A 27,737-nucleotide genomic window follows, 5' to 3' on the forward strand; every position below is an offset into this window, starting at 1 on the left:
TCCAGATCGGAGTGAGGGGATTCTGGAGAGAATGAGGCGAAATCCTGCCCCAGCTGCGCTGCGAGCATTTCCCCCTCCGGGGGGGCCTGTGGCGCCGGTTCTCCCATCACCCTCCAATACAGTCCCTGGAGGGTGAAGTATCGGTCAGCGAGGGCCGCGGGCGAAACGGGCGTGGCCCCTTTAAGAAAGCGGGGAACCCGCGGGATGGCGTCCCTCACTGCTCTACTTCCTCCCCACGTTGTCAGCCGCTCGGGCTGGTTATCGCTCCTCTCGGGGGGGCGGCAGCTATTCCGCGGGGAGGGGCTCTAGTTCCGGGAAGACGAAGGGCTCGTCCTCTTCATCGTCGCTCGGAGCCCAGAGCCTCGCCAGGGAGCAGGGTCCCAGACCGTACGGTCCCAGGTCGGGACCCAGGACGAGCTCCTCCTCCTCCTGAGGGAGCCAGGGGCTGGAGAGCGAGCAGGCGCCCAGACAGATCGGCTCTTCAGGGAGCTTCTTCCTCCTCCTCCGCTTCTTTTTGAGGTCCGCCATTCTGTCACGATCACGGCGGAGGTATGCGGCGATCGTGCGGGTAAAGCGAGCAAGGAGCAGGCAGACAGGCGAATACGGGAAATACTGGGGATTTATTAGATAAACAGGGACCACAGCTAACTACAATGACGGACAAGGGGAACAGGTCAGACCAGGACTTAAATACACAAAGACTAATCAAAGGAAGCGGACACAGCAGGAAACGATCAGGGTAGTACATTTGGGTAATCAGGGGGCGTGGCACACACGAGGAGCGGACGAGTCGGGCATGACACTGATCTAGTTAAAAATGTTTTTAGGAAAAAAATTGTGTAGCACATGACAGTAATTATCTGACAATTCTCGCAGTAATGCATAATTAATGTGGCTTGAAAATGAACTTGTGACACAGGAAGCTTAGAGTTCAGCTTAATTTTGATGGAGTAGTGAATATTGAAGGACAGATTTTTTTCCTTTAGGCTGGTGTTTACAACATACGCAAATTATGTATATTTATCAAATCAGTCCCATTTTCAGCATGACGCTTGATGATGATCAAGTCAAGGTCAATGGTCAAGTCACACTGCAGCAATAGTCAAGAAAGCCCAACAACGCATCTACTTCCTCAGGAGACTGAAGAAAGCCCAGATGTCCCCTACAACCCTGTGCAGATTCTACAGGTGTACTGTGGAATCCATCCTGACAGGATGCATCACATCCTGGTACAGTAACTGCTCAGTTCAGGACAACAGAGCTCTGCAGTGTGTGGTGAACTCAGCACGGAAGATCACAGGCACACAGCTCCCTGCGATCCATGCCATCCACTCTACACGCTGTCTCAGGAAAGTGAACTGTATCAGGCGAGATTCCAGCCACCCTGCACTGTCACTTTTCACCCTCCTCCCATCTGGGAAGTGACTAAAGTCCATTCGGGTGCACCTCTGGGTTTAGGAAGAGTTTCTACCCAACCGCAATCAGACTCATGAACAATCAATAACCTTGTGTCACCTCCAATTCAATTCAATTCAATTTTATTTATTTACAATAAACTGGAAGGCTCACACACGGTAGGGTAATTACACTAACAAACAAATTTATTTTTGTATAGCGCATTATCACAACATTACATTGTTTCAAAGCGCTTTACAGCATCTGCACCCAAAGCCCCAGGGAGTAAGCCATAGGCAACAGTGGCAAGGAAAAACTGCCAAGAAGGAAGAAACCTTGGGAGGGACCAGATTCAAAGGGGGAGCCCATCCTCCAGGGGCCGGCAGGGATTGTCAAATAGGAGAGATGGTTAAGTGCCAGAGATGGTTAAGTGCCAAGTCACACTGTCCCAATCATAAGATTTGAGAAATAACTGGAGAGCAGGGAGGAGATGACAAGCCAGTGCGGAGTCTTCTTCCAACCGCCAGGCAACTAGAGGTAAGGCAGTGGGTCATACATGGAAGATGACACAGGCAGAATGGCGAGCTGGATGGTGGGACATCCCTGGTAATGGCGACGTCACATGTAGCAGGGTGTGCTGGACATCTTGATAGATTGAGGTCTCCAGGCAGCATCCCCCAGGAGGAGTAGGGGAAATAAAATATACAATTAGTCAAAGTAGGGGAGACTATAGGCAGTGCTAACAGCTAGGTGAGTGCAATATGAAGTGCAATGTGCAAGCTCCGGCAGATATGGCTATGGCAGCATAAGTAGGAGGGAGAGGCAAGTGGGAATGCAGGCATGGGGAGTCCCTGAAATGTCAGCACTCCAGTTCCACAAGAGATTGCGAAGCTAGAGTGACAGCACTGACAGTCCAGTTTATCCAAAGCCAATGGTACCGATCCCCACCCAGCTCTACACCTCACAGTATAGGTTTGACTGGGAGTGAGGAGTTTTAAATTTAATTTATCCATCCATCCATCCATCCATCATCTCCCGCTTAATCCGGGGTCGGGTCGCGGGGGCAGCAGCCTCAGCAGGGAGACCCAGACTTCCCTCTCCCCGGCCACTTCATCCAGCTCCTCTGGGGGGATCCCGAGGCGTTCCCAGGCCAGCCGAGAGACATAGTCTCTCCAGCGTGTCCTGGGTCTTCCCCGGGGTCTCCTCCCAGTGGGACATGCCCGGAATACCTCCCCAGGGAGGCGTCCCGGAGGCATCCTGATCAGATGCCCAAGCCACCTCATCTGGCTCCTCTCGATGCGGAGGAGCAGCGGCTCTACTCTGAGTCCCTCCCGAATGACTGAGCTCCTCACCCTATCTCTAAGGGAGAGCCCAGCCACCCTGCGGAGGAAACTCATTTCGGCCGCTTGTACCCGCGATCTCGTTCTTTCGGTCACTACCCATAGCTCATGACCATAGGTGAGGGTAGGAACGTAGATCGACTGGTAAATCGAGAGCTTCGCCTTATGGCTCAGCTCTCTCTTCACCATGACAGACCGATGCAGCGCCCGCATGACTGCTGACGCCGCACCGATCCGCCTGTCGATCTCCCGCTCCATCGTTCCCCCACTCGTGAACAAGATCCCGAGATACTTAAACTCCTCCACTTGGGGGAGGACCCCATCCCCAACCCGGAGAGAGCATTCTACCCTTTTCCGGCTGAGAACCATGGTCTCGGATTTGGAGGTGCTGATTCTCATCCCAGCCGCTTCACACTCGGCTGCGAACTGCTCCAGTGAGAGCTGAAGGTCACGGTTCGATGAGGCCAACAGAACCACATCATCCGCAAAAAGCAGAGACCTAATCCTGAGGCCACCGAACCGGACGCCCTCAACGCCCCAGCTGCGCCTAGAAATTCTGTCCATAAAAACTATGAACAGAATCGGTGACAAAGGGCAGCCCTGACGGAGTCCAATCCTCACTGGAAACGAGTCCGACTTATTGCCGCCCATGCGGACCAAACTCTGGCACCGGTCATACAGGGACCGAACTGCCCTTAAAAGGGAGCCCGGTACCCCATACTCCCGGAGCACTCCCCACAGGACCCCCCGAGGGACACGGTCGAATGCCTTCTCCAAGTCTACAAAACACATGTAGACTGGTCGGGCAAACTCCCATGAACCCTCCAGAACCCTGCTGAGAGTATAGAGCTGGTCCACTGTTCCACGGCCAGGGCGAAAACCACACTGCTCCTCCTGAATCCGAGGTTCGACAATCCGGCGGACCCTCCTTTCCAGGACCCCCGAATAGACCTTGCCAGGGAGGCTGAGGAGTGTGATCCCCCTGTAGTTGGAGCACACCCTCCGGTCCCCCTTCTTAAAGAGGGGGACCACCACCCCGGTCTGCCAATCCAGAGGCACTGCCCCCGATGTCCACGCGATGCTGCAGATGCGTGTCAACCAGGACAGCCCCGCAGCATCCAGAGCCTTGAGGAACTCTGGGCGAATCTCGTCCACCCCTGGGGCCCGGCCACCGAGGAGCTTTTTGACCACCTCAGCGACCTCCACCCCCGAGATAGGCGAGTCCACCCCCAAGTCCCCACACTCTGCTTCCATATCGGAAGGCGTGTCGGTGGGATTGAGGAGGTCTTCGAAGTACTCCCTCCACTGACCCAAAACGTCCAGAGCTGAGGTCAGCAGCGCACCATCCCCACCATAAATAGTGTTGATGCTGCACCGCTTTCCCGCCCGGAGCCGCCGGATGGTGGACCAGAATCTCCTCGAAGCCGTCCAGAAGTCGTTCTCCATGGCCTCACCAAACTCCTCCCACACCCAAGTTTTTGCCTCAGCGACCGCCAAAGCCGCATCCCGCTTGGCCTGCCGGTAGCCGTCAGCTGCGTCTGGAGTCCCACAGGCCAGAAAGGCCCGATAAGACTCCTTCTTCAGCTTGACGGCATCCCTTACCACCGGTGTCCATCAGCGGGTTCGGGGATTGCCGCTGCGACAGGCACTGACCACCTTACAGCCGCAGCTCCGGTCAGCCGCCTACACAATGGAGGCACGGAACATGGCCCATTCGGACTCAATGTCCCCCGCCTCCCCCGGGATATGGGAGAAGTTCTGCTGGAGGTAGGAGTTGAAACTCTCCCTGACAGGGGATTCCGCCAGACGTTCCCAGCAGACCCTCACTATACGCTTGGGCCTGCCAGGCCTGGCCGGCTTCCTCCCCCACCAGCGGAGCCAACCCACCACCAGGTAGTGATCGGTTGACAGCTCCTCCCCTCTCTTCACCCGAGTGTCCAAAACATGCGGCTGCAAGTCCGACGACACGACTACAAAGTCGATCATCGAACTGCGGCCTAGGGTGTCCTGGTGCCAAGTGCACATATGGACACCCTTATGCTTGAACATGGTGTTCATTATGGACAGTCCGTGACGAGCACAGAAGTCCAATAACAAAACACCGCTCGGGTTCAGATCGGGGGGGCCGTTCCTCCCAATCATGCCCCTCCAGGTCTCACTGTCGTTGCCCACGTGAGCATTGAAGTCCCCCAGCAGAACAAGGGAGTCCCCAGGAGGAGCGCTCTCCAACACCCCTTCCAAGGACTCCAAAAAGGGTGGGTATTCTGAACTGCTGTTTGGCGCATAAGCGCAAACAACAGTCAGGACCCGTCCCCCCACCCGAAGGCGGAGGGAGGCTACCCTCTCGTCCACTGCGGTAAACCCCAATGTGCAGGCACCCAGCCTGGGGGCAATAAGTATGCCCACGCCCGCTCGGCGCCTCTCCCCGCGGGCAACTCCAGAGTGGGAAAGGGTCCAACCCCCCTCAAGGAGACTGGTTCCAGAGCCCAAGCCGTGCATCGAGGTGAGTCCAACTATATCAAGCCGGAACTTCACAACTTCGCGCACCAGCTCAGGCTCTTTCCCTATCAGAGAGGTGACATTCCATGTCCCTAGAGCTAGCTTCTGCAGCCAAGGATCGGACCGCCAAGGTCCCCGCCTTTGGCCGCCGCCCAGATCACCTCGCACCCGACCCCTATGGCCCCTCCCATGGGTGGTGAGCCCATTGGAGGGGGGACCCACGTGCCTTGTTCGGGCTGCGCCCGACCAGGCCCCATGGGTGCAGGCCTGGCCACCAGGTGCTCGCCATCGAGCCCCACCCCCAGGCCTGGCTCCAGGGGGGGGCCCCGTTGACCCGCGTCCGGGCAAGAGAAATCGTGTGTCCAAAATTTTCTTCATCATGAGGGGTCTTTTGAGCCGCACTTCATCTGGTTCCTCACCCAGGACCTGTTTGCCTTGGGTGACCCTACCAGGGGCATAAAGCCCCAGACAACATAGCTCCTGGGATCATTGTAACATGCAAACCCCTCCACCACGATAAGGTGTCGGCTCCAGGAGAGGAAAATTTAATTTAATTTAATTTAAATTAATTTTAATTAAATTTAATTAAACTAGGTCTGACTGGGAGTGAGGAGCTAGAACTAGTGTCCCTATACGCTAAACTAAACAGGTGTGTTTTTAGTCTAGACTTGAATATTGAGAGTGAGCCTGAAACCCGCATATCCGGCGGAAGACCATTCTTCTGCATCATGAAGTGAGAGCATCTTATGAAGCTTGGCTATGTTCCATAGATGATAAAACACAGTTCTAGTAATACTTCTTATGTGAGCATCAAAACATAGATCTGAATCAACAAGAACGCCAAGATTTCTATCCACTGTGATAGGCTGTGTAGGAAGGATACCAACATTGAGGTGGTGAAACTTATTTCTTGCAGCTGTGGGACCAATGACCAGAAGGAATTTTTTTGCCATTCAGCACCGGATATCTAATAGACTTCTAACCGAGATAGTAGTGATGTATCATCAGGGTTAAGAGATATGTACAACTGTGTATCATCTGCATAACAATGAAACCCAACACCATGATTTCTAATAATGTTACCAAGAGGTAGCATGTATAGGGTAAACAGTAGCGGGCCCAGGACTGATCCCTGTGGGACACCATATTTAACTTTGGTGACCTTGGATGATTCATTGTTCACATGGGCATACTGATAGCGATCAGTTAAATATGAGTGGAACCAAGAAAGTGCTGTCCCCGTAATGCCTACTGCACCTTCTAACCGGTCCAAGAGGATATTATGGTCCACAGTATCGAACGCTGCAGTTAAATCTAGCAATACCAACAGAGATACGGTCAGAAGCCACAAGTAAATCATTCATTACTTTGACTGGAGCAGTTTCTGTGCTATGGTTTGGTCTAAAGCCAGACTGATATAATTCATTGGTATTATTTTTTTGTAGGAAAGAGGACAACTGACGAACTCCAACCTTTTCCATGATCTTTGAAATGAAAGGAAGATTTGAGATAGGTCTAGTTTCCTAAAACACTAGGTTCAAGATTTGGTTTCTTTATCACAGCTCTAACAACAGCCATTTTAAAAGGTTTTACAACATATCCACCAGCCCCGTGAGGGGTGAATACCGTCCCTCTTCAAAAGTCCAGGCCTACCCCAGAACATCCGCTAGTTGTCTATATAACCCACACCATTTATCGGACACTATTCCGACAGCCAGCGATGTAGCGACGATAATCTGCTGTACATTTCAGCGCCACGCCTAGCAGGGATGGGGCCAGAGCATGTTACTGACGCACACATCTTCTTCGCAAGGTTGCACACCTCTTTAAAATTTGCCTTAGTGATCTCCGATTGCTTCAGTCGGATATCATTAGTGCCGGCGTGGATAACAATCTGAGAGTAATTACTTTTACTTTTAGCCAGCACTTTTAAATTTGTCGAGATGTCCGTCGCTCTGGCACCAGGGAGACAATTTACTATGGTCGCTGGAGTAGCTACTCTCACGTTTCTTAGAATAGAATCGCCAATTACTAGAGCACTTTCAACAGGTGTCTCAGAGGGAGTTTCACTGAGCGGGGAGAACCTGTTGGAAACGCGAATGGTGCCGGTGTGAGTTTGGTTTGGATTTACGACTATGCCGCCGGGTAGTCACCCACTCGCCTTGCTGCGAAGGCTCTGCTGCTGGAGCAGGGGGAGACTGACCAGCTATCACAGACATATCCAGAGCCGCTAACACTGAGTCGATAAAACTCTCATTCTCCTGAATGTTATGTAACGTCCGGATATGTCCCTCTAACACTATCAACTTCTCCGTCAGCCTAGCGACTAACTGACACCTCTCACATGTATAAGTACCGCTAATGACTGGAGAAGAATAGCTAAACATATTGCACACGGAATAGGAGACATGGCGTTGTACTTAAGGTAAACGGGAAAACTGAGGCTCTAAGGCTGGAAGCATCTTCTTGATTGAACGGAGATCGTGGGTCGGTGCTTGCGTAGGAGGTTAATCCGTCAGGGTTTGGAAATTTTTGGAGGATTATTAAGCTTGCGAAGCTTTTTTCCGATGACTTAATTCGAATTATTATTTAGGTGATATCTATAATTTCAAAGTTTGCGCTCTAGCAACCAGTATCCCTCTCGCAGGAAACAGCAGAAATGATGTCAACGGAAACCTCTAGGGTACATCACTACACTAGGGTATATCAGGATCACAGATACCACACAAGTAATGGCACACGTGACAGGAGAACAAGAATTTACTCTAGCAGAAACATACGAGAGCTACAGTACATACACAGGGCTGTCAGATCGCCAAGCCTTCCGTTTGCGCACCTAAGGGGGATCAGGTAGCCCTTCCAGTGGGTCCTCTTAGCCAGGGAACTCCACTTCTATGTACTCCTACAACCAGGCCCCCTTCTCTGGGGACAACTAGCTTACGCGGCTGCTGGATAGTGTAGGTGGTACAACCCCATATTCCCCAGATCTCACCAGTGGTACAATACATTGTAGGGAAGGACGAGGAAACTTATTTGCTGGGATGAAACAGGACTATAGGCATCTATGGAAACAAAATTACCTGGGAGAAAAATAGAAAAACAATAATTCACTGTTGGGTAAGATGATATGATCCCCTAAAGACAGTGAGGACGCTGCGGCCTGACAATTCTGTTTTCCCTATTTCTTTGTCAGTTCCTAGTTTCCCTGTTTACTTTCTGATTAATTATTAGTTTAATCTGTGGCCTGTTTACCCAACCCTTGTTAATTAATCTCACCTGCCCCTTGATAGTCTTGTTACCCCTCTGTATTTAAGTCCCTGCCTCTGTTTAGTTCGCTAGTAGTTCGTGGTTTGTATGATTGTGATAGTTGACTGTTCTGTTCATTGTGAAGTCTGTATGCTTACCTGACCTGTTTTTGTAATTAGTCTTTGTTTATCCCCATTTACTTTTGACCCCTTGTGGTCCTTTGTTTTCTTGTGTTTTTCAGTTCATTTAATAAACCCTTCTGTTGTCCCATGAAGCCGCCAGTGGGTCGTCCACCATTTCTGCCTGCATTTTGCCTCGGCTAACGCCAAATCTCCCTGGATCCTTGACAGTTTAGTACACACATAGAGCTGGAAATTAAGCATGCCCACTCACCTGAGGAAAGCAATTTAGACTAAGTGTCAACATAAAAAAAATAGAACACTAGGCTGCTGGTTAGTAAACAAAAAAGCATGTTAAAGTTAACATGTCAGCATTAATTTAAATGTCATGGTGCATTATTATTTTTTTGCGTTTCTCCATGTGTTAATTTTGAAACCCTAATTTTACCTTTCCCCCCGAAGTGACTAAAGTGGCTACATAATATCTTAATCAGAGTCAACTAATACAGAGACAATGCAAGAAATCACACAACAACCAACTTAGAAGGTATTAGCTGTTTTCTGTGCTGTGTCAATGTCCCTGCAAATGAATACATGTAAAACACAGACATGTCCAAGAGGTTCAGTTACTTTTCAACTCAACATTATAAGGTGCCCAAACTTTGAATGTGGTGTATTTGTTGTTGACAGACTTGGTAGTTAATCTCAGAAACAGCAACTTTCTTGGGATTTTCACCCATTACATTCCTAAAATGGTGCAATTAAAAAAATCCAGTCAGCAGCAGCATTTCTGTGGGCAAAATACTTTGTTAATGAGAGATGTCAGAAAAAAATGGTCAGACTTGTTAAAGCTAACAGGAAGGCCATAAATGCTAAAATAGATCTCGGTATAAATGCGGTATGAAGAAATGTCTTTCTGAATGCACAACACTTGAACCCTTGAAGCTGTTTTGTAGGAAAAATTAGGTCCTACCCAGTATTTGCTAAGTTTACTAAAGTTGCCACTGAGACAGATTGAATTGTTCTATGAAAAAAAATATCACTTTTCTCCACATGGTGTCAGCGTAAACTCCCCTGCAATACCAGGATGCTGCAGTACATTTCAGAAACGAGCAGGCTGGCATTATCATGAGCTCAAATATGATGCTTAATCTATCAGCACCATATATTATCTTTTCTAAATCCAAAAGTAAAGACCCAAGTTTTTGTTGTACTCTGTATTTTTAATGGCAACATAGGATACTTTTGACCTTTTGATAAAATCAAATTAATTATTAAATATATTGAAACAAGATTAATTTACAATATAACAGACTTACCTAGGTATGCGCTTAGACTTCCTATCTATCTGTCTATGTTATATGTATACAAATTTTTCTATGTCCATCCATCCATCCATTCATCTATCCAGTCATTTTCTATACCAGCTTGTCCTATGCAGGGTATCAGATTTACATACGTCAGGATTTCATTTTTTATTTAGGATTTTTTTCAAAATGAATGAAATGTGTCTTGCATCTTATAATCGAGACCTTGATGTAGAATCTGGGAATTCATTAGATGAAATATATAATGGCAGTATTTATTTGGTAAATATTACCATACAGTAGAATCTTTGGCTTAACATGACGATCTTAGGAAGAAGTGAAGAGGGTTACAATCATGCATGAAATTGCTATAAATGCTGAATAGCTGCTACATTTTGGGAAATGTGAAAAAGCAGCAGTTATATGAAGCAGTATTAGATAAAAAGATCATGCTGGCACCACACAGAAAACAATCAGGAACTCTGCCTACTACTGCCAAGTTATTTTATTTATGCAGGGTGTGCCCCAGCCTTGTATCCTATAGTGCCTAGCATCTCAACCTATCGTGCCCCCACCATCACTCAACCTGGATAAGCAGTTACTGTACATACATATATCTTGTATGTGTGCATGCATGTATGCAATTATGTATGTGTGTATGTATGTACGTATGTATGTATGTATGTATGTATGTGTAATTATGATTACTATTATTACATTTTAAAAACGATTTTTAGACTTTTGAAAAAAATCTATAATTAGCTTCCCAAAGGCATTATGGTCAACAAAATAAGTTATAGAGCTGTTCTTGTGCAGCAAGTTTTTGAATGTAAAATCATGTGAAATTGAGGGAATCCTCATTTTCATGCTTAAGAAATGCAGTGAAAATCGACTTTATTTAATTTGTTGTTACAGTATCATCATATCACATTCCTTCTGTGATACTCATGATTTAAAAACCATGCTTATGATCTTTTATACCCTGAGAAGGGTTCATTTGTATGGAAAAATGAAGTTAATCTTGGATTCTGTGGGGCATATAAAAAGCATTCTGCCACAGTTCAAACTTCCTTTGATAAGCCATAATTGCTCTGTCTCCACTCTCAGTCAAATGCTATTTAATTGGCTGGCTTTGATTTTGCTCATCTATTTCCTCAACCAGTATGGTCTGGTCTTGTCTTATCTTTGGTTGACGCAGATGACTGTCTCAAGAGAAATGACTGTTTTCCTCTTTGCTGCAATTCTAAGTCAAGCTAAAAGGAACTTGGCACAAATATATTTAATATGCTGGTGCTTTTGTTTATATATACATATATGTTTCTTTTTGTAGCATACATAATTTTTTTTTAAAAAAGTCAGACATTTAATAATTCTTAGGAAATGGCTTTGTTGGTACTGTCTGGAAGTCCATAAACTAATTTAGTTTCAGCTGTAACCTATTGCAAACATTTTATGCTCATTGGTAGTTTGCAACCTGTGAAGTTTTAGAAAAACAAATGCAGTGGAAATACTGTCATTTGACAAAGAAAGTACACCCTCTTTCAGTTCTATGGTTTTCTATGGTTCTATGGTATCTGGTCCTTAAATTCTAAAATTATAAAAATTTATGGGTATAAATCAATAGTCAAAAGATTGCATCCTGTGATGATTAATTTAACAAAAATGTTGTCAGACACGAGTTAACAGTGCTCCAGTACAGCAAGTCGTAAAGCCATTTAGCAATAGCAGGGACATGTTTCCAAAAGCAATATTTCTTGCTTATCGGATTAATTTATCCCGGTTTAAATTTAATATTACCTTAAATCCAACAAGTTGTCTGGCTAAGCAAGAAATCCTGCTTTGCAACCAGTTCTAGCCTGGTTAATTGTCAGCAATATTAATTGATAACACATTACATGGTATTTTACACATATAAACACTGTCCACAGACAGCAGTTGGACAGTACTGTGAATAGGACAGATTTAATGAGCTAAGCCATGCTGCCATGTTCTTTTTAGAGAGAAGAGGCTTATTCTGGGCAACCTTTACAAATAAGCCATACTTGTTCAGTCTTTTTATAATTATACTATCATGAACTTTAACATTTAACATGTTAACTGATGCTTGTAAAGTCTGAAATGTCGCTATTGAGAATTTTCCAATTCCTCCGAGCACTGCAGGGTCTGACCTTAGGGTAAATTTACTGGCATGTCCACTCCTGGGAAGATTGGCAACTGTCCACTTGTGAATCTTTCTCACTATAGATTGATGGACTTCAAATTCTTTGGAAAGAGTCTTATAATTGATGGGGAGCAACAATTGCTTCTCCAAGACCACACACTATTTTGCCACTAACAATCTGTCCATTATAACATTATAAGGTGGTGGTGAATTCATTTTTAAACAGTCTAGGGAAATAATTGTCTTGAAATAATGGGGTGTATGATTTGGCATTCACAGCACAATTTTCCACAGTGATGTTGTATGGTAAGCTAAATAATATTCAGTTATCTCATAAACTTTCCCTAAAAATTCCCATTAGAGGATATTAGCATTTGCACATTTAAAAGTCTAGAAGTTCTTGTGCCAGAGGCCAAATCTTTCTGTATTTTTGAACCTCTGCTAAAATTGACAGCATGGTTACACAAGCCATAATGAGCAAGAGACATGCTTCATCTGCCGAGAATTAGAGCCGGCTTTGACTTGTCTACTGTCTTCTATTTTTTGTGGTAGTAATTTAATAGTAATTTATGGGTGCCTTTAAAAGAGGCTGTATAGTGGAGACCTCACGCTACTTTTCTAAACCTCAGTCTCCACTATGTGAATTATCCATGTTGTTTTATTTAAGGGTACAGATTAGACATTTCTTTCTTTCGAGATTTTTGCTTGGCTGATGCTTTAAGGGAAACTTATCTTAAAGATTGCCCTTTTCATTTATTTTTTAACTTGTGCAATTCAGATTATATGCTTACTGAGGCATTAAACAACAGTCTTCTTTCAATCTTCTTTCTGTCACTACTTTCCATTCTTGTAATTTAGCTTTTCACCTCAGTTATAAATCTGTGACGTTTTCTATATTCATACATAGTCTAGACATACTTTGGGTGGGAAAAAGACGGAGTACTGAAATGCAATAATGTTTCTATGGAAAGAATGTTGTGTAATTCAAAAATTGCTGATTATATTCTTTTGCAAGGCATGGGTAGTTAACCTCCATTTATTTAGTACAAATATCCGGTAAAGAGGCACATTTTAAGTTATTTATATTACTAGGTGTGGCTGATTCCCAGTAGCCTCATGGGAGCAGCCTATAGATGGTTACCAGAGGATGCATATTGCCCAGATGGAATTGTTAGTCTGACAGCACTGGAACATCCCTTCCTGACATCTGTCCCACGAGGAAAAAGATTAGGCAAGAAGCCATTTTGCAGATAATCGCTGCGCTGCAACGGCAAATTGTTGTCAGAGTGAAGCCTGGGCAAGTTTAAACAGGATGTGTCCTGTATAATAACATCAGTCCCCTCCCACAAAAAAAACACTTGTAAAATAAAAAAAAAATGCACATGATATTATTTGCTTTTAAGTCCACAAATCAACACTAGAGTATCATTCTTAATAGAAATTGTATAATACAACTAATAGATTAATGCATTCGCAGAACATTGTACATAATACATTGCCCTTAGTACTTCATTTTTCCTTTTCTGCCTTCTTTTTCTGGCATTTTGTATTGTGTAGCAATAGTCCCCAAAAAGGGATATGAAATCAAAATGTTTTTGCTTTTCTTTCCACTGTACAATACAAAGCAAATTGTTTGCAGTTAAGCATGATAAACTGAGGAGAGGTGTTTCTGAAAATAAATTAAATCAGTAATTACAATTGGCTTTTCTTAATTATAAATATTTTTTTCATTATATTAAACTGAAGTGCCATATTTCCATTACAAAAAAATTCTTTCCTCCCATTGATCATGAAATATTTTTACAGAACAGGGCTATGGTGTGAGCCCGAAGCCTATCCCAGGAAGCGTATTGAGCAAGGCAGGGGTCACCACAAGAAGTCAGTCAAATATATGACACCTTCTCACACTATCGATGATTTAAAGACACCTAACCACATCTTTTTGGGTTGCAAGAGGAACCCAGACAAATATGTGCAGCCTCACACACACAAAGTAGGAGTGGGATTTGAACCCCCAACCCTGCATGGTTGAGGTGACATTATGATAAAATAAATCAGCATGCAGCTCTATGATCATAACTGAAACTAGTTTACATATATGTGTATGTGAGGTATGTAATGCGTGTACCACATTGGGGTGGGCTTCAGTTCAGGAATGAAATTACAGGGTAAAGTATAGGATATAACCGAGATCTCGCCCTGCAGCTGTTTCATGTATCTGCTGTTAAGGGCTTGACCGAAACTGAGTTTCTGTTCACAAAACCTAGACATGGTATGTGGAGATTACTGAAAGACAATATGTAGCTATTGTTATATAACCACGATATATTCTCACAAGACCCAACAGGTCATTCTGTTCCTCTGTAGGCGACATGAGTCTCTGTGTCTGTGTTTTAAGAATCATATATTCAGTCATGTTGAAACCTGTACTGTGTAGAGGACATCCCAGGCTTTTCAGTGAGAGAGTTGGGTCGTTACCCAAACAACTTAAGCCCTGTTTTTTCCAAAGGCCTTATAAAAATATTATAATCTTTTTTTTGTACTGGGTCTCAGGAGAATATCAGGTGCCAAGTTAGCTAATGGAACATTATAATACAGAGAAATATTTTCATAAACCACTGAAGCTGGTGGAAGAAAGTCAAACTAGGGTGCAGCGAGAGTCCCTTGAATCTACATGATGGGCAAAACCATGTGAATATTGTAATAATTACTTGTCTACATATGACCATATATGATTGTTTGCTTAATTTGTGTTTAATATAATTATAGTTAATATAACTCCTTTTAATGTGTGCCAGATGAACGCTTCCATTATTCTGAGCAACCTTCTATAAGCAGTGTTGTCTTAATGTACCGGAGCCATAAGGCAAATCAGTCAAGTTCATGTCTAAATGAAACATGCTGTTACTGGACTTTGATGTGCTAATGCCACCATGTGATACACATAACTCAGACTTAAGAGGAGCACCCTCAGATGTTCATTTCAAACCAGTGAAATCATGCCCCCAGATGAGTTGAAGGAGTTCTATGCTCACTTCGAGACCCTGATCACCAACACCAGGGCAGGATTCTGGCCACAGATGGCATGTTGAACATACCACTGTCTATGTCATCAGCGGAGGTGTGCATGGCTCTAAGGAGAAAAGACCCACGGAAGTCAGCTGGTCCAGATGGCATCCCAGGGTGTGCACTCAGGGTCTGCTCATCGGAGCTGGCTGATGTGTTCAGTCATCTTTAATCTGTCACTCGTTCATGCCTCAGTTCCCACCTGCTTTAGATCCACCATTATCGTGCCTCTTCCAAACAAAAATACTGTGACCTGCTAAAATGTTTATAGTCCCATAGCACTGGTGGTGAAATGTTCTGGACGGTTAGTCAAAACCCACATAAAAAGGACCATCCTACCCACCCTGGACCTGCACCTTTACAATCTGCATAAGGACAGAATTAGCCCACTGATGATGCTGTTAATGCTTCTATCTATACAGCCATCACACACTTTGAGGGTAAGGACATATTGTAGTGCAATGCAATGTGAGAAAGTTATTCATCGATTACAGCTCGGCATTCAACACAGTCATACCACACAGACTTTCTGAAAAGCTCCTTACCCTCAGACTGACACCCTCCCTCTGCAAATGGATGCTGAACTTTCTGACAGACAGACCCCAGTCAGTTAGACTTACAAAACTGGACATCAGGCATTAAAACCGTGAGTACAGGAATCCCCCAGAGCTGTATGCTAAGTCTGCTGCTATACACTCTCTTCCCCTATGACTGTGTGGCCTCCCAGACCAACACCAGCATCATAAAGTTTGCAGATGATACCACATTCATTGGACTGATCACTGGAGGAGAGGAGACTGCTTATAGAAGAGAGGTGGCAGGACTAGTCGCCTAGTCAGAAAAATAATCTCTCCTTAAATGCAGACAAGACCAAGGAGATGATTATTGATTCCAGGAGGAGGAAGGAGCAGTACACCCTAATATACAATGGTGAGACAGAGGCAGGAAGGGTGAAAACCTTTCAGTTTCTGGGAACCTATATCAATGAGGATCTCACTTGGTCTCATAACATTCGCCAGCTGCTAAAGAAATCACAGCAGGGGCTGTATTTCTTGAGAACGCTGAGGAAATGTGGTATGTCACGTTATTTGTATCAATGCACAGAACACTTTAATTTTACTTTTACTTTACTTATTATCATTGTGTAAAAGGAGACGACAAAGTTAGAATTTCATTGCATGGTCTGAATTTTGTGTTTTTACTGTGTATATGACAATAAACCTCTTGAAGTCCTGAACTCAAAATACTTTAGTGTTGTATGCTAAATGCAGGAAATGAGTTCAGTTCACCAAAACCCAGCAATATCTCACAGAAACACATGGTCAGCATATGTGTAAAACTGCACAGGTGTCTTTCTTGTGAAAAAAAAGCGTCCACATTACCAATGATCTGTGTAAAGTTATAGCTGTAAAAATAAAATAAGTGCCCCATTTACACATTCAGCATCCTGTTCCACAGGGGCACACACAGGACATTAACTGGAATCAACCATTTTAATGTAAAGAACTGCATGTCTTTAAACTCTTTTCTGCGGTCTTGAATATAACATGTACATCAACATGCATAACATAATTAACAATTTAGCTTGTGTTTTGAGTAACGCTTTCTATGAATATCATGTCTATAAGAATCTATAATCACATTCATGACACATTATAATGCATTCATAAAGCCTAATGTCTATATGTTGGGAATGCTTTAGGAAGCTCCATCATGCATCCATCATGTACTATAGATGCAGTACAAAGCATCCTTAATTCTTATATCGACCATTGTAATGCATTATGAAGATATATATACACACACACATGTAGGGTATACCTATCCTTATGGGGCCCGCTCATTGACTTCTATGGGAAAAATGCTAATGCTAACTATGACAACCTTAGCCCCCATCCTGGGCTAACTATAACCATAAGTAACCAAGCAGAATACAAGAGTTTTTGCATTTTTAACTTTTTCATAGCAGTCACTGATTTTTATAAAATAGAGTTTTCCCTTATAGGGACCAGGAAACTGGTCCCCATAAGGGAAAAAAATGGATATTTATCACGTTATGGGGACATTGTGTCCCCATAAGGATAGGTATACCCATTCACACACACAGACATATATCCATATATATGATACACACGTATATACAGAAATACAATGATAATGTGGAAGTTTCTTGTACAGATTTATGCCATGCATGAATGCCTTATTCTCTTGCATTTTAAATACTCTTCTTTATTCTGTATATCTCAAACCCTGAAGTAATTGCATCATGACTATATCTAATTGACTATTTACACAACAACTTTACTATCTCTTGAGGATGAGATAAGATTGTTATGTTTCCTGTTAAAAGAATGGGAGAAAAATGCCAAAACTTCACCGTTGCTAGTTTACTGCTCCATTTGCATCAAAATTAAAATGCTATTTTCTAAAAAAAAAAAGTGAGTAGTAGAGAGGGAGGGAGTGAGAGAGAAAGAAAGAAACTCTTCCTGGTGTTATGAGGCCTGTTCTGAAACCCAAACTGTCTCCCCAAACTCATCCTCGTGAAGCCGACTTGGTGGTTTGACACATTTTAGATTAGGTAATTAAAAAATAAAAGTAGAAACTGAAGAAGAGATATTAAGAATGGAAACCTGAGAAGACTTGTGAGTGAAGACGAGCAGTCTTTCCAGTATGTTTGATTTTTTTTTTATCTGATTTTTGTAGTGCAATGCAATGCAGAATTACTTCTCATTTCCCAAAAAAAGAATTACCTTCACAGACAGGAGTTTTAATGATCATTAAAAATACAAACGAATTGTTTTATGAGTGTATTTGGGTTTCACAAATGAATACTGTTTTGCTCAAAATCCGGTCTCATAGAATTGCGTGCATAACAAGAAAACTCCCTTTAGTTTTATCCCTGAGAACATTTTGGAGCTTATTTTTATTTGGGTTGGAGTAATTGTCATATTTTACACTTTTGGCAATATAAAATATTGGCAATTCTGGAGCAAGAACCATCCAACTAATGTCATAGGTCATATCATATTATTTACTGTGACAGCTTCTGCACTGCATTTAGTTTAAGAATCCAAATTAAATGAAAATACATATTAAAATTCCCTGAAAAAAGCCATGTCTCTTATCCTCATAAACGTTACACATACCCATCATATTATCTAACTGTAGTCTGCAGTAAATGTGTTCATGCTGCTTGAGCATTGCATTAACTCAATGCAGTAGAGCATTGCATTGACAACGTAGATGTTGCTGGTTTGACTCCAAGGGAAACACATAATCATAACCCTTCCCTCTTCTTTAAGTCATTTTGGATAACTGTGTGAAATGAATGAGTCACATGCACATGTGTAGTCTTGTAAATGTCGGTAATACCCAGCAAAACCTCTGCAAAACAATACACTGTTACATAAAATTAATAAACAGCAAATAGTCCATCTTATGTAGGACATTTCTTGGCATTAATTCTTGTTAGCACATGTTCACTATGTTCATACTGTAACTGTGAGGGTATAGCAAACATTTTATGAGTATAACAAATAATGAGAATACAGACTAAAGAAAACGTGACTGATCCATTATGACCATGGAACATAACAGTGGAAGTGTTTAAGTCATCTTTCTTTGACTACTGGATTCTAGGGAGTTAATCTTTTGAAATTAATATTCTTGATTAAGTTTTATAGGTCAAAATTAATCACTTGATTTGTAATTATTTAATCAAATCTGAATTTCACAAGATCCTGCTTAGTTTAATTCCCTCCAAGTGAGTTTCATGGCCTGAATGGGCCTTCTCTCACATTCCACCTGGGCTGCTGTGACTATTCAACGCAGTCGATGACGTCAACACTGAACATCAATATTGTAAATGGACGCACCATTTTACAATTATTGTAATAAATTAGCTTTTTTATTTAGAAAATGCTTCAATTCATTCTAAAAAAGTTTTCCTTTAATATCACTTTATGCAATATGGGTAATTATGGGAATTCTTCAAATTATCTGAAAACAAAAACACTGCACAAAGTTTGAATGGCATTACCACTGCAGCACCAGAGCTATGCACAAGGACCTGAAGAGGAATTTATGGGCGCTATTCTGGATTATAGACTGCCAGAAGAGGTAAAACCACCTTGTTGTCTATTAATTTTTATTAAATTACAATTAGTACAAGGAGCTTTTAACATTGTTTGTCCTTATAAAAACACTCATTATTTAAAACCATTTAGTTGTCTGACTGCTACCTTAGAACCTCCACTGATAAGTGTTTGAGAAAATGTTTAGGCTACAATCTGGGTTTATTCTGCATGTATTGATGGTGCTGGTGTAACACCGATGTGTATGTGGTCATGCACCTTGGCGGGAACAATGTTGTTATCATAAACTAAAGGTTACGAAATGAAAACTGACAATAATTTAAAAATAATTATTTGTGAACTGAAATATAATTGAAAACTATATGTACCAAATAATGGGCTTTAAACTGCAAAAAGTACCGCTGCCCACCAGTGTCTTTTTACCTAGTTTACCCACAATATCTCCTCTTTTAAAAAATGTTGTGGTTGCTGAGCTGTCCGTTTCTTGAGTTCAGTGCTTATGGCTTCCATGGTTTATCAAAACAGTCACATGTGGCATGCTCCGCTAGCCGAATTTAATAAGCATAAGGATACACCGAATTTATACATATTACTATAATTTTTGGATGTCACAAAACTCCTCTCATTAATATTTTATGCATACTACTAGTCTTGTTATTTAATTGTGGGTGTAAGTAAGGTATGCATAATGCTGAAAAACCGGTGTCCATCATCTAAAGCCCTGCAATGACAAAGAGTTTGTTCTTGTTAAAGTAAAATTTACTTAAATGAAATTGTCAATTGTATTTTCAGGAATAAAATCATTTAAATTAATCGCCGAATCTGTAAAATAGTCAATGGATTAATTGATGGAAAAATACATTCAACTATATTTTTCTGACATTATTTTTGCAAGGCTGGAAAGCACATGGAGCTTAAAAGTATCAGTAGACAATATATTGTATTACTCTTCATCTGGTTGGAACTGTGGTTAACATGTCTCAACATGATCAATGGAAGTCAATTGGTACAAAATTAATATATGTGTTTGGATTCAGCACAAGCCTTTCACCATGGAATTCTAAGTCAGTAGCAGTCATGAGTAAATGTGGAAGTATCTTGATTAGTCAGTATGTGGTGCTTGTATGGGCAAGTTCAACATCATGGAACTTGTTCTGTAGGCCTAGAAGCCACTCTGGTCTAGTAGCAGGTTTAGTCTTTCTAAAACTGTTAATAATCTGTATAATAAAGTTATAATATTTATTTGCCTTTTTATTATCCATCCATCCATCCATCCATCCATCCATCCTTTTTCCAAACCGCTTATCCTACTGGGACGCGGAGCCTTTTTATTATAATAAAAAAAAAATACACTTTATTACATAAGGTGTTTTTGCATATGCATAGGTACTTCTCAGCATTCTGGCTGAGAGACCAGGAACAAAAAGACCTAATGGTTAGGATTGTGTAATAAAATTAATTTTACCTCTCTAAAAGTATGCTGGAGTGCAACATAATTATTTTATGGTTAAAAATAAAAAAAAATGTGCATCAGGACAAAACTAGTTGTGCAATAGGTGTTCAAGTTAAAATGTAACTGTGCTGAAAATTTCATAAATTGAATTTTTGGGTAAATGCGATATACTCCATTTTAGATATATAGTCGGTCAGGTGTTCCATTTATAATTTATTATTACCAGCATTCACAGAAGACTTCGTACAGTACGAATGAACTAGTTAAGCTGGAAATTTGTAAGTATTAAGTTGATACAACCAACGTGCACTGCATTACCAAAGAAAAAAACACAAGAGAATTGAGATAAATTTTTTTGGCATATTATGCAAAACAGTTTAATTAGTAACTAATTTTAAATGTAGGCACTTTAATATGAAAGATATAAAAACCTAAAATAAAAAAGAATATGAAATGACAACAAGCAATAAAATGCATGGATTGTAAAATTTACAGACATCCATCTGTTCATAATTCATAACTGCATACAGCAAAAGCTTTAGACATCAGATCCCCTACTGAAACCAGGCTACAACAAACTGCAGTTAGGATAAAGGCAACAATAAGGCAAGAACTCGTGGCCATAGGTGGAAATTAGCGGGAGAACATTTTCAACTGAATTTGAGAAAAACATTTCTTTACACAGCGTATAGTTAAAGTATGGAATAGTCTTCCTGCTAATGTAGTGCAAGCTAAAACCCTGGGTTCCTTTAAATCAGAGCTAGATAACATTTTAACAACTCTGAGCTGTTAGTTAAGTTCTCCCCAAACGAGCTTTATTGGTTGAATGGCCTGCTCTCATTTGCAAATTTCTTATGTTCTTAAGCCAGAGTACACATGAACATGCTTAATATCTCCCCATTAGATCACCAGCACTTTATGAGCATAGTAGCCCTCCAGGTCTTCAGTTAATGAGCGGTGGTTGGTTTACTATTAAAGTAACATTGCAATTTGAATGAAGCACAGATGGCAAACTGTGTTAGTTAGGCAAGTGCATTTTCACACAAATGTTTCTACTTCGGGAGACCTTAAAGTTCAATGAAGTTTTTTTTTTTCTCTACCAGTTTCAATGAACGTACCACATTAAGGGATAATACCAGGATAGACAGTTATTTGAGTTATTGTGACGATGGCCAGAATATAAGGTACAAGGGTGCCTCACGCCATTTCCTTGGAGTTCATGTTGGACAGGTTCACTCTCTCTGCTTCGTTCTGTGCCTTCTCTCGGGCCTCTACCTCTACATGGAAGCCCACCATGAACTGATAAACCAGAACTCCAAATATTGTCCCCAGGAAAGGTGCAAATATCGGTACAAGGAACCAGTAAGACTGAGCCCTATAAAGCAAAAAGAAACCAGGGTTTACTGTCTTTTAAGACAGAGCTCAAGAAAATGTGTCTGCAGCCACAAGATTTCATGGATATACATCAGCAAAGCAGCACAAATTCAGTAAAAAAGCGTTTGAAATATTGTCAATTGTCAGCAAATATTGTCAGTACCGTCCAAAAATTATAGTTTTCTAATCATGCTAATTACTATTTTCCCTAAAGTTTTTAGTCATATGTGGAATTACTCACGTAAAGACCTCTGCACCCCAGCCAGCCATTGCAGTGAAGAGACGAGGACCCAGGTCTCTGGCAGGATTGACGGCATACCCAGAGTTGAAACCCATGGACAAGCCGATGACAAGCACTACAAAGCCCACCGTAAAGGCCTCTAGCCCATGAGGAATAGGGTTGTTGTATGGATCCACAATGGCCAGAATACACACAATGAGGGCGGCAGTTCCAATCATCTATGGAACAAGGAACATCACAAGTGCTGTCACTCAGCAAATGTGCTTGCACTCAGCATATTTTGTAATATGTGCTATATTTCAATTGAATGGAAATGCTCAAAGTTAATGCTAATAGTGTTACTGTGACATGACAATAATATTAGCTTCAACAGACATACATCAAAGAGGAGAGGTGGGTCTGCATAGGCCCAGACTTGAAGTGTCCACGGGTCCACTTAGGACTAACCTGGTCAAAGAAGCCGTTGATCATCGTCAGGTGTGTGGAGGGGTATGTAGCAAAGATTCCTGCAGTGGCATTGTCTCCTTCAACCCTGAGCATACCTGGGTTAAATTCCCACAATGCATCTGGAAAGAATACATTAAAAATGAGGAACTGGGAAATGACACAACTGACACTTCCTCAATAAAAACATAGTCTAGCTTTGCCACAAACTGAATAAATATGATAAACATTTTTACACATAAACATTGCACTTGCACTTATTATTTTTGCTCTATGTGAATAATCACTTACCATGGTACATTCCATAAACTATTCCTGAACCCAGGAAGGCACCTATAGTCTGAAATAAGAAATATATTGGAAACTTCCTCCAAGGTTCTCTCCCAAGTATGCACAAGGCAAATGTCACAGCAGGGTTTATATGTCCTCCTGTGGAAGAAAGGTATCAACTGATAACTGAGACAGAAAAGCTGAAAATTATCCATTGCAACATGATTTTCCTTCTTCATTCAGGTTATAGTTAGTAACTTAAATCAGGGAAAACTTCATTTCTATAGACGTTCAGAAAATTATATCTCAGATTGTCTATCAGTATATGTATTGCATTTCAACAATTACAGCAACAGACAAAATTTGGAGTCTTCAGACATTTCTGCTTCTATGTCTTGCTGGAATCTAATAGTGATCACTAGATAAAAGTATTATGATTAGACTCTCACCTGAAACCTGTCCACATACCAAGATCCCAAGAGTAGCAGCAAAGCCGAAGGCGAAGTTTACGGTAATGAACAGCCCATGGGACCCATTGCTGAGCACCAGCTGGGCCAGAGAGCCACAACCAAACATCTACAAACACAGAAGTATTTGTGAGTATTACCAACATTACTCAGAGAAACCCAAATACACTCACGCAACAATTAGTTTGTATTTTTAATAATCACTAGAACTCCTGTCTGCAAAGGTAACAATTTCTTTGTCTAGATAAGTTACTTTTATAGTGTGCCAGTTTCAGCTGTAGTTTATATATTTCAATAAAACTGATGCTTTATACATTTTATAGATAGATAGATAGATAGATAGATAGATGCCCCTCTAAAGTATTCTTAAACAATGATTTCCAGTAGTATAACACGAATTGTGATGTTCAATAGTGTCAGCCAAAGCCACGTCTTTCACAACCATCAATACTGCACACATTGCGAAAGCAGAAAATAAATAAAAATTCACAATGTCTGATTTCAATACCAGCAGGAGAAAATTAGAAAATATACCAAATTAAGTGTACAATAACGTTGTGGAAAGTTTTAAATTCACATGTGTTTTTTGTTCCGGGGACATATAATTAGAGGTCGTAAGTGTGCATATTTGTGGAATTTGTAAATCAGAGACACATTGTAGAAAAACAGGATTGCGATTAAAACTTTTATATAAAACAGCAGTTATCTCAGACTCTGGCCTTCTAAAACTATGACATACTAAGGATCAGTTTTCATAAGGACTGTCAATACATGGAAATGTAAAAGTGAGATGCAGGGATGCAGTGAGATGCAGGGATGCAGTGAGATGCTGAACATGAGCAACTGTATGCCTTAGCAATATTTTTGGTAAATTTCTACAATTGAAGAAGTTTGGAGTTTTCTCACCTTTTCCATTAATGTTGTAATAACAATTACAGTGTTATGTTGATTCACCAAGGTGATAGCAGCAGTACTTAAAAATATATTCTAAGATTATTATTTTCCTGCCCAGGGACACAGCCAGACCTTGTACTGTACAATGCGGTGGCTTCAGTATATATTGCCGATCGAATGTGTTGGGAAGCTCTGGATGAATGTGACATGTTTCATTTTTATGCTTTTGTGAAGGGTGGCAACTGGGCTGGGCGACAAACTTGCTGTGAGGGACATGGCTAACCCTGGCTACCCCTTAGATCTGCTCCTGTTCCTGTTATATTTCCTGAAACAATCTTGAGCTGAAGTTTTGTTAGCGGCCCATGGCCCCGTACCAGATTGAGAGTTGGAACATGGATGGATGAGTTTTATTTTCACTGTTGGCAATGGATTAAATTGGAAAGCCATCTTCTTTATGGTACCTTGCATGCCAAAGATCTTAAGTGTTCTTAAAAGTGTTTTAATTTAATGTTTGAGGATACCATAATAAAACTAGAAACCAAAAACTTCTTGTCAAAGTTACCGTCATTAAATAAATATCTATTTGTTTTCCAACTGTTAATCCAGTACAGAGTCATTCAACACCTGCAGGGGATCTCCCTAGATTGGATGGCAGTACATCACACAGCAAACACATGCACATATTAACACAAATCACTCCATGGGCAACTCAGAGAGTCTAGTTTTCAATTCAATTCAATTCAGTTTTATTTGTATGGTGCATTTCACAAACTTACATTGTCTCAAAGTGCTTTACAGCATCCCTGCCCAAAGCCCCCAGTGAGCAAACCAGAGGCGACAGTGGAAAGGAAAAAACCTTAGGAGGAACCAGACTCAGAGGGGGAGTTCATCCTCCTGGGGCTGGCAGGGAAAGTCAGTTGATCAAGTCCCAATCTTAACATTTGAGTCACAAAGTGGGGGGCAGGGGGGCGATGACAGAGGAGGGGTGGGATTTCAAATCCCACTTTGCAGGTGAGGCAATATGCTGATCCCTGCAAATACTTAAATATTGGAATTTACTGACTTATTGTCTCACCAACTATTTCAAAGAAAATCGTGGTTAATTTTGTATTGCATCATTGTTATCTGCCTAGTGAAAATACTAACTTACCCTTTGACTTACTGGGCATATATGACAAAGCATTTCTTTACCTGAGTAGGTATTTGCTGGGTGCTCAAAAAGAAATGTAAGTTGGATTAACTCATTCATGAGTAGCTATTCAGCTGAACACAGACAGAACCAATGATAATGTAAAAACTTGGAACATACAGTGGGATGGGATTGGAATTGTTGATCCTGAAGATATTAGTGGCAACTGTTCACACCCTCTTTCACTTAAAATTGAAGCAGATGCAATTTTGCAATGGGTGTAGTCTTTGAAAAGAACCTTTTCAAACATGTTTATCAGCAATGTCAATCATTTCCTTTTTGTCATAATAATACTGTCTTTCATGTGCCCCTCTCTACATAGATACGAGTGTGAGGATAAGGGATAGTTACTCTCTTTCAACATTAAAAGTCAAATCAGTTAGTGGAGACGATTGATGTGAGGCAAACAAGTTGGAGGCATGCACATTTTTGATACCCTGAGGCCACTGGTAGTTGCAAAATATATTGCAGGATTAATTTAACTTAGTTTTGCCAAATTTATTTTCAAGACAAAAACAAGATGTTTATCAGCAGTAGCAAGCACGGGCAAGCAAATCTCAGCTTTTGTGTATTTTCATGGCTGTCATTTCTAGCCAGGGACGGATTACGGACCGGGCCAGCGGGGCCGCTGCCCAGGGGCCCTTGGGGTGCAGGGGGCCCGTGGGGCCCCTAGCCCAAAACAATTTGCAACGCTTATCAACAATGTATTTTCATTTGTCTATTTTAGAGGGCCTACATTCTTTGATCCTCTGCCTACAAGGGCCCCTGACCCTATAGGGAGGGCATTTGGCTGCCAAGGGCCCTTGAATTGTGGTGGTTGTGGTGGCGCGAACGTTTTGCCCAGGGGCCCACACAACCCATAATCCGTCCCTGTTTCTAGCCAGTGAGCCTTGCAGGGACACAGGACAGTGTTACACAAAATATTCTTCACTGTGTTCATATTTCCTGAATTTTGGTCTATAATTGATAACATACAGCAATCCAAGGACAAACTTTTTAAATATTTTTACTATGTTTTAAACTGTGAAAGAAGTAAATATATAACTGCCTGTTCATCTTCTTTTGTTAACCTACATAAGCCTTGAGGTCACACTCATTGATTTAGTGATTTTTTCTAATAAAATGTACATTTACATTAACATTCACATTTACATATTCAGCACATGCTTTCGTCCAAAGTGACATACAAGTGAGGCAAACAGCACATAGTTAAATGCAAAAATAAAATACTAGCTGCAATGCTTTAAACATACATAGTGTATGTCACTTTGTGCAAAAGTCAGGCAATTAAAGAAAATGATGATCTTTAAATGATCTTTATGTTATGTTATACCAAAATTAGTTAGCTTAGCCATTTTAAAATCTCTCCTATAGTCACCCCAGTATTTGCAGCAACCGTCTATAATGCCTATGTATTCTTTTGACTCAACCACTCTCCTACTTTGTTTGACTAATCAAATATACATTGTTTTAACTAATTAACTTAATGAATGAATGGGTTTAATTAATTAAAGTGGTAGTGAAATTTAACAAATATGGGGAATGGCTGAGATGCCCCTGAGGAGAGGTTTAGCAACAGAAGTAGTGTTCTTCCAGCCATCCAGCTGAACATCAGTAACTTTTTGGAAAATAGAAGAAATTCTTCTTAATTTTTTCTATGTTACTCGTAAGTTCTAATGTTAAATTATGTTCTTGTCTGCACCAGTATACACTTACTACCCGGATAAGTACCTTTAACTATGTTCTTTGACTAGCTAAGACTTTTGCACGGTACTGATGTATCAAAGTTTTTTCAGCCTTCGTTGTTTAAACTGAACATTCAACTAAATGCATATGGTTCACAATTTTCCAAAATTAAATGGGACAGAACATACCACCAAGATCAGTGTTCCCAGGCATTCAGCCAGAGCCTGACGTATCAGCAAGTTGCGGATATGGCAGGTGTGTAAAAGCTTGTCCAGGAAGACCTTCTGTTTTCCCATGATGAGACTTTAAGAGGCGTCCTCAGAGAGTCGGGTAAACTCCAGCAGCTGAATGTTACTAAGGAGGGTCACGGGAGACCTCTGTCTCTTAAAACCTCAAGGCCTTCCCCCTAAAAGTCTTCCAACCACACCCTCCCCATTGCTCCCTTTCGTCAAACGGTTCACTTCAATTTGGTGCAATTGTCTTACCCCCCCC

The 27,737-nt window shown here is 41.7% G+C and overlaps 1 protein-coding gene across 1 annotated transcript; it reads right to left on the reverse strand.

Annotated features, from left to right (window-relative positions):
• Window positions 1-21,026: 21,026 nt before the first annotated feature.
• aqp3b (aquaporin 3b) lies at window positions 21,027-27,626 on the reverse strand. Its single transcript, XM_049020248.1, has 6 exons — window positions 27,434-27,626; window positions 23,459-23,585; window positions 23,031-23,168; window positions 22,743-22,861; window positions 22,296-22,513; window positions 21,027-22,055 (listed from the first exon to the last, which is right to left on the reverse strand). The coding sequence occupies exons 1-6, from the start codon at window positions 27,539-27,541 to the stop codon at window positions 21,878-21,880; spliced, it is 888 nt and encodes a 295-aa protein (XP_048876205.1). The 5' UTR covers window positions 27,542-27,626; the 3' UTR covers window positions 21,027-21,877.
• Between the last annotated feature and the right edge of the window lie 111 nt (window positions 27,627-27,737).

Source organism: Brienomyrus brachyistius, chromosome 7, assembly GCF_023856365.1.
Source record: "Brienomyrus brachyistius isolate T26 chromosome 7, BBRACH_0.4, whole genome shotgun sequence".
NCBI classification, from domain to species: domain Eukaryota; kingdom Metazoa; phylum Chordata; class Actinopteri; order Osteoglossiformes; family Mormyridae; genus Brienomyrus; species Brienomyrus brachyistius.

Coding starts and splice junctions, on each gene's coding strand:
- aqp3b (XM_049020248.1), bottom strand. CDS start 27,541: ATGGGAAAACAGAAGGTCTTCCTGGACAAGCTTTTACACACCTGCCAT. Junction 23,586..27,433: donor TGGGAACACTGATCTTGGTG/GTATGTTCTGTC, acceptor CTGTGTTTGTAG/ATGTTTGGTTGTGGCTCTCT. Junction 23,169..23,458: donor GGTATGTGGACAGGTTTCAG/GTGAGAGTCTAA, acceptor TTTCTTCCACAG/GAGGACATATAAACCCTGCT.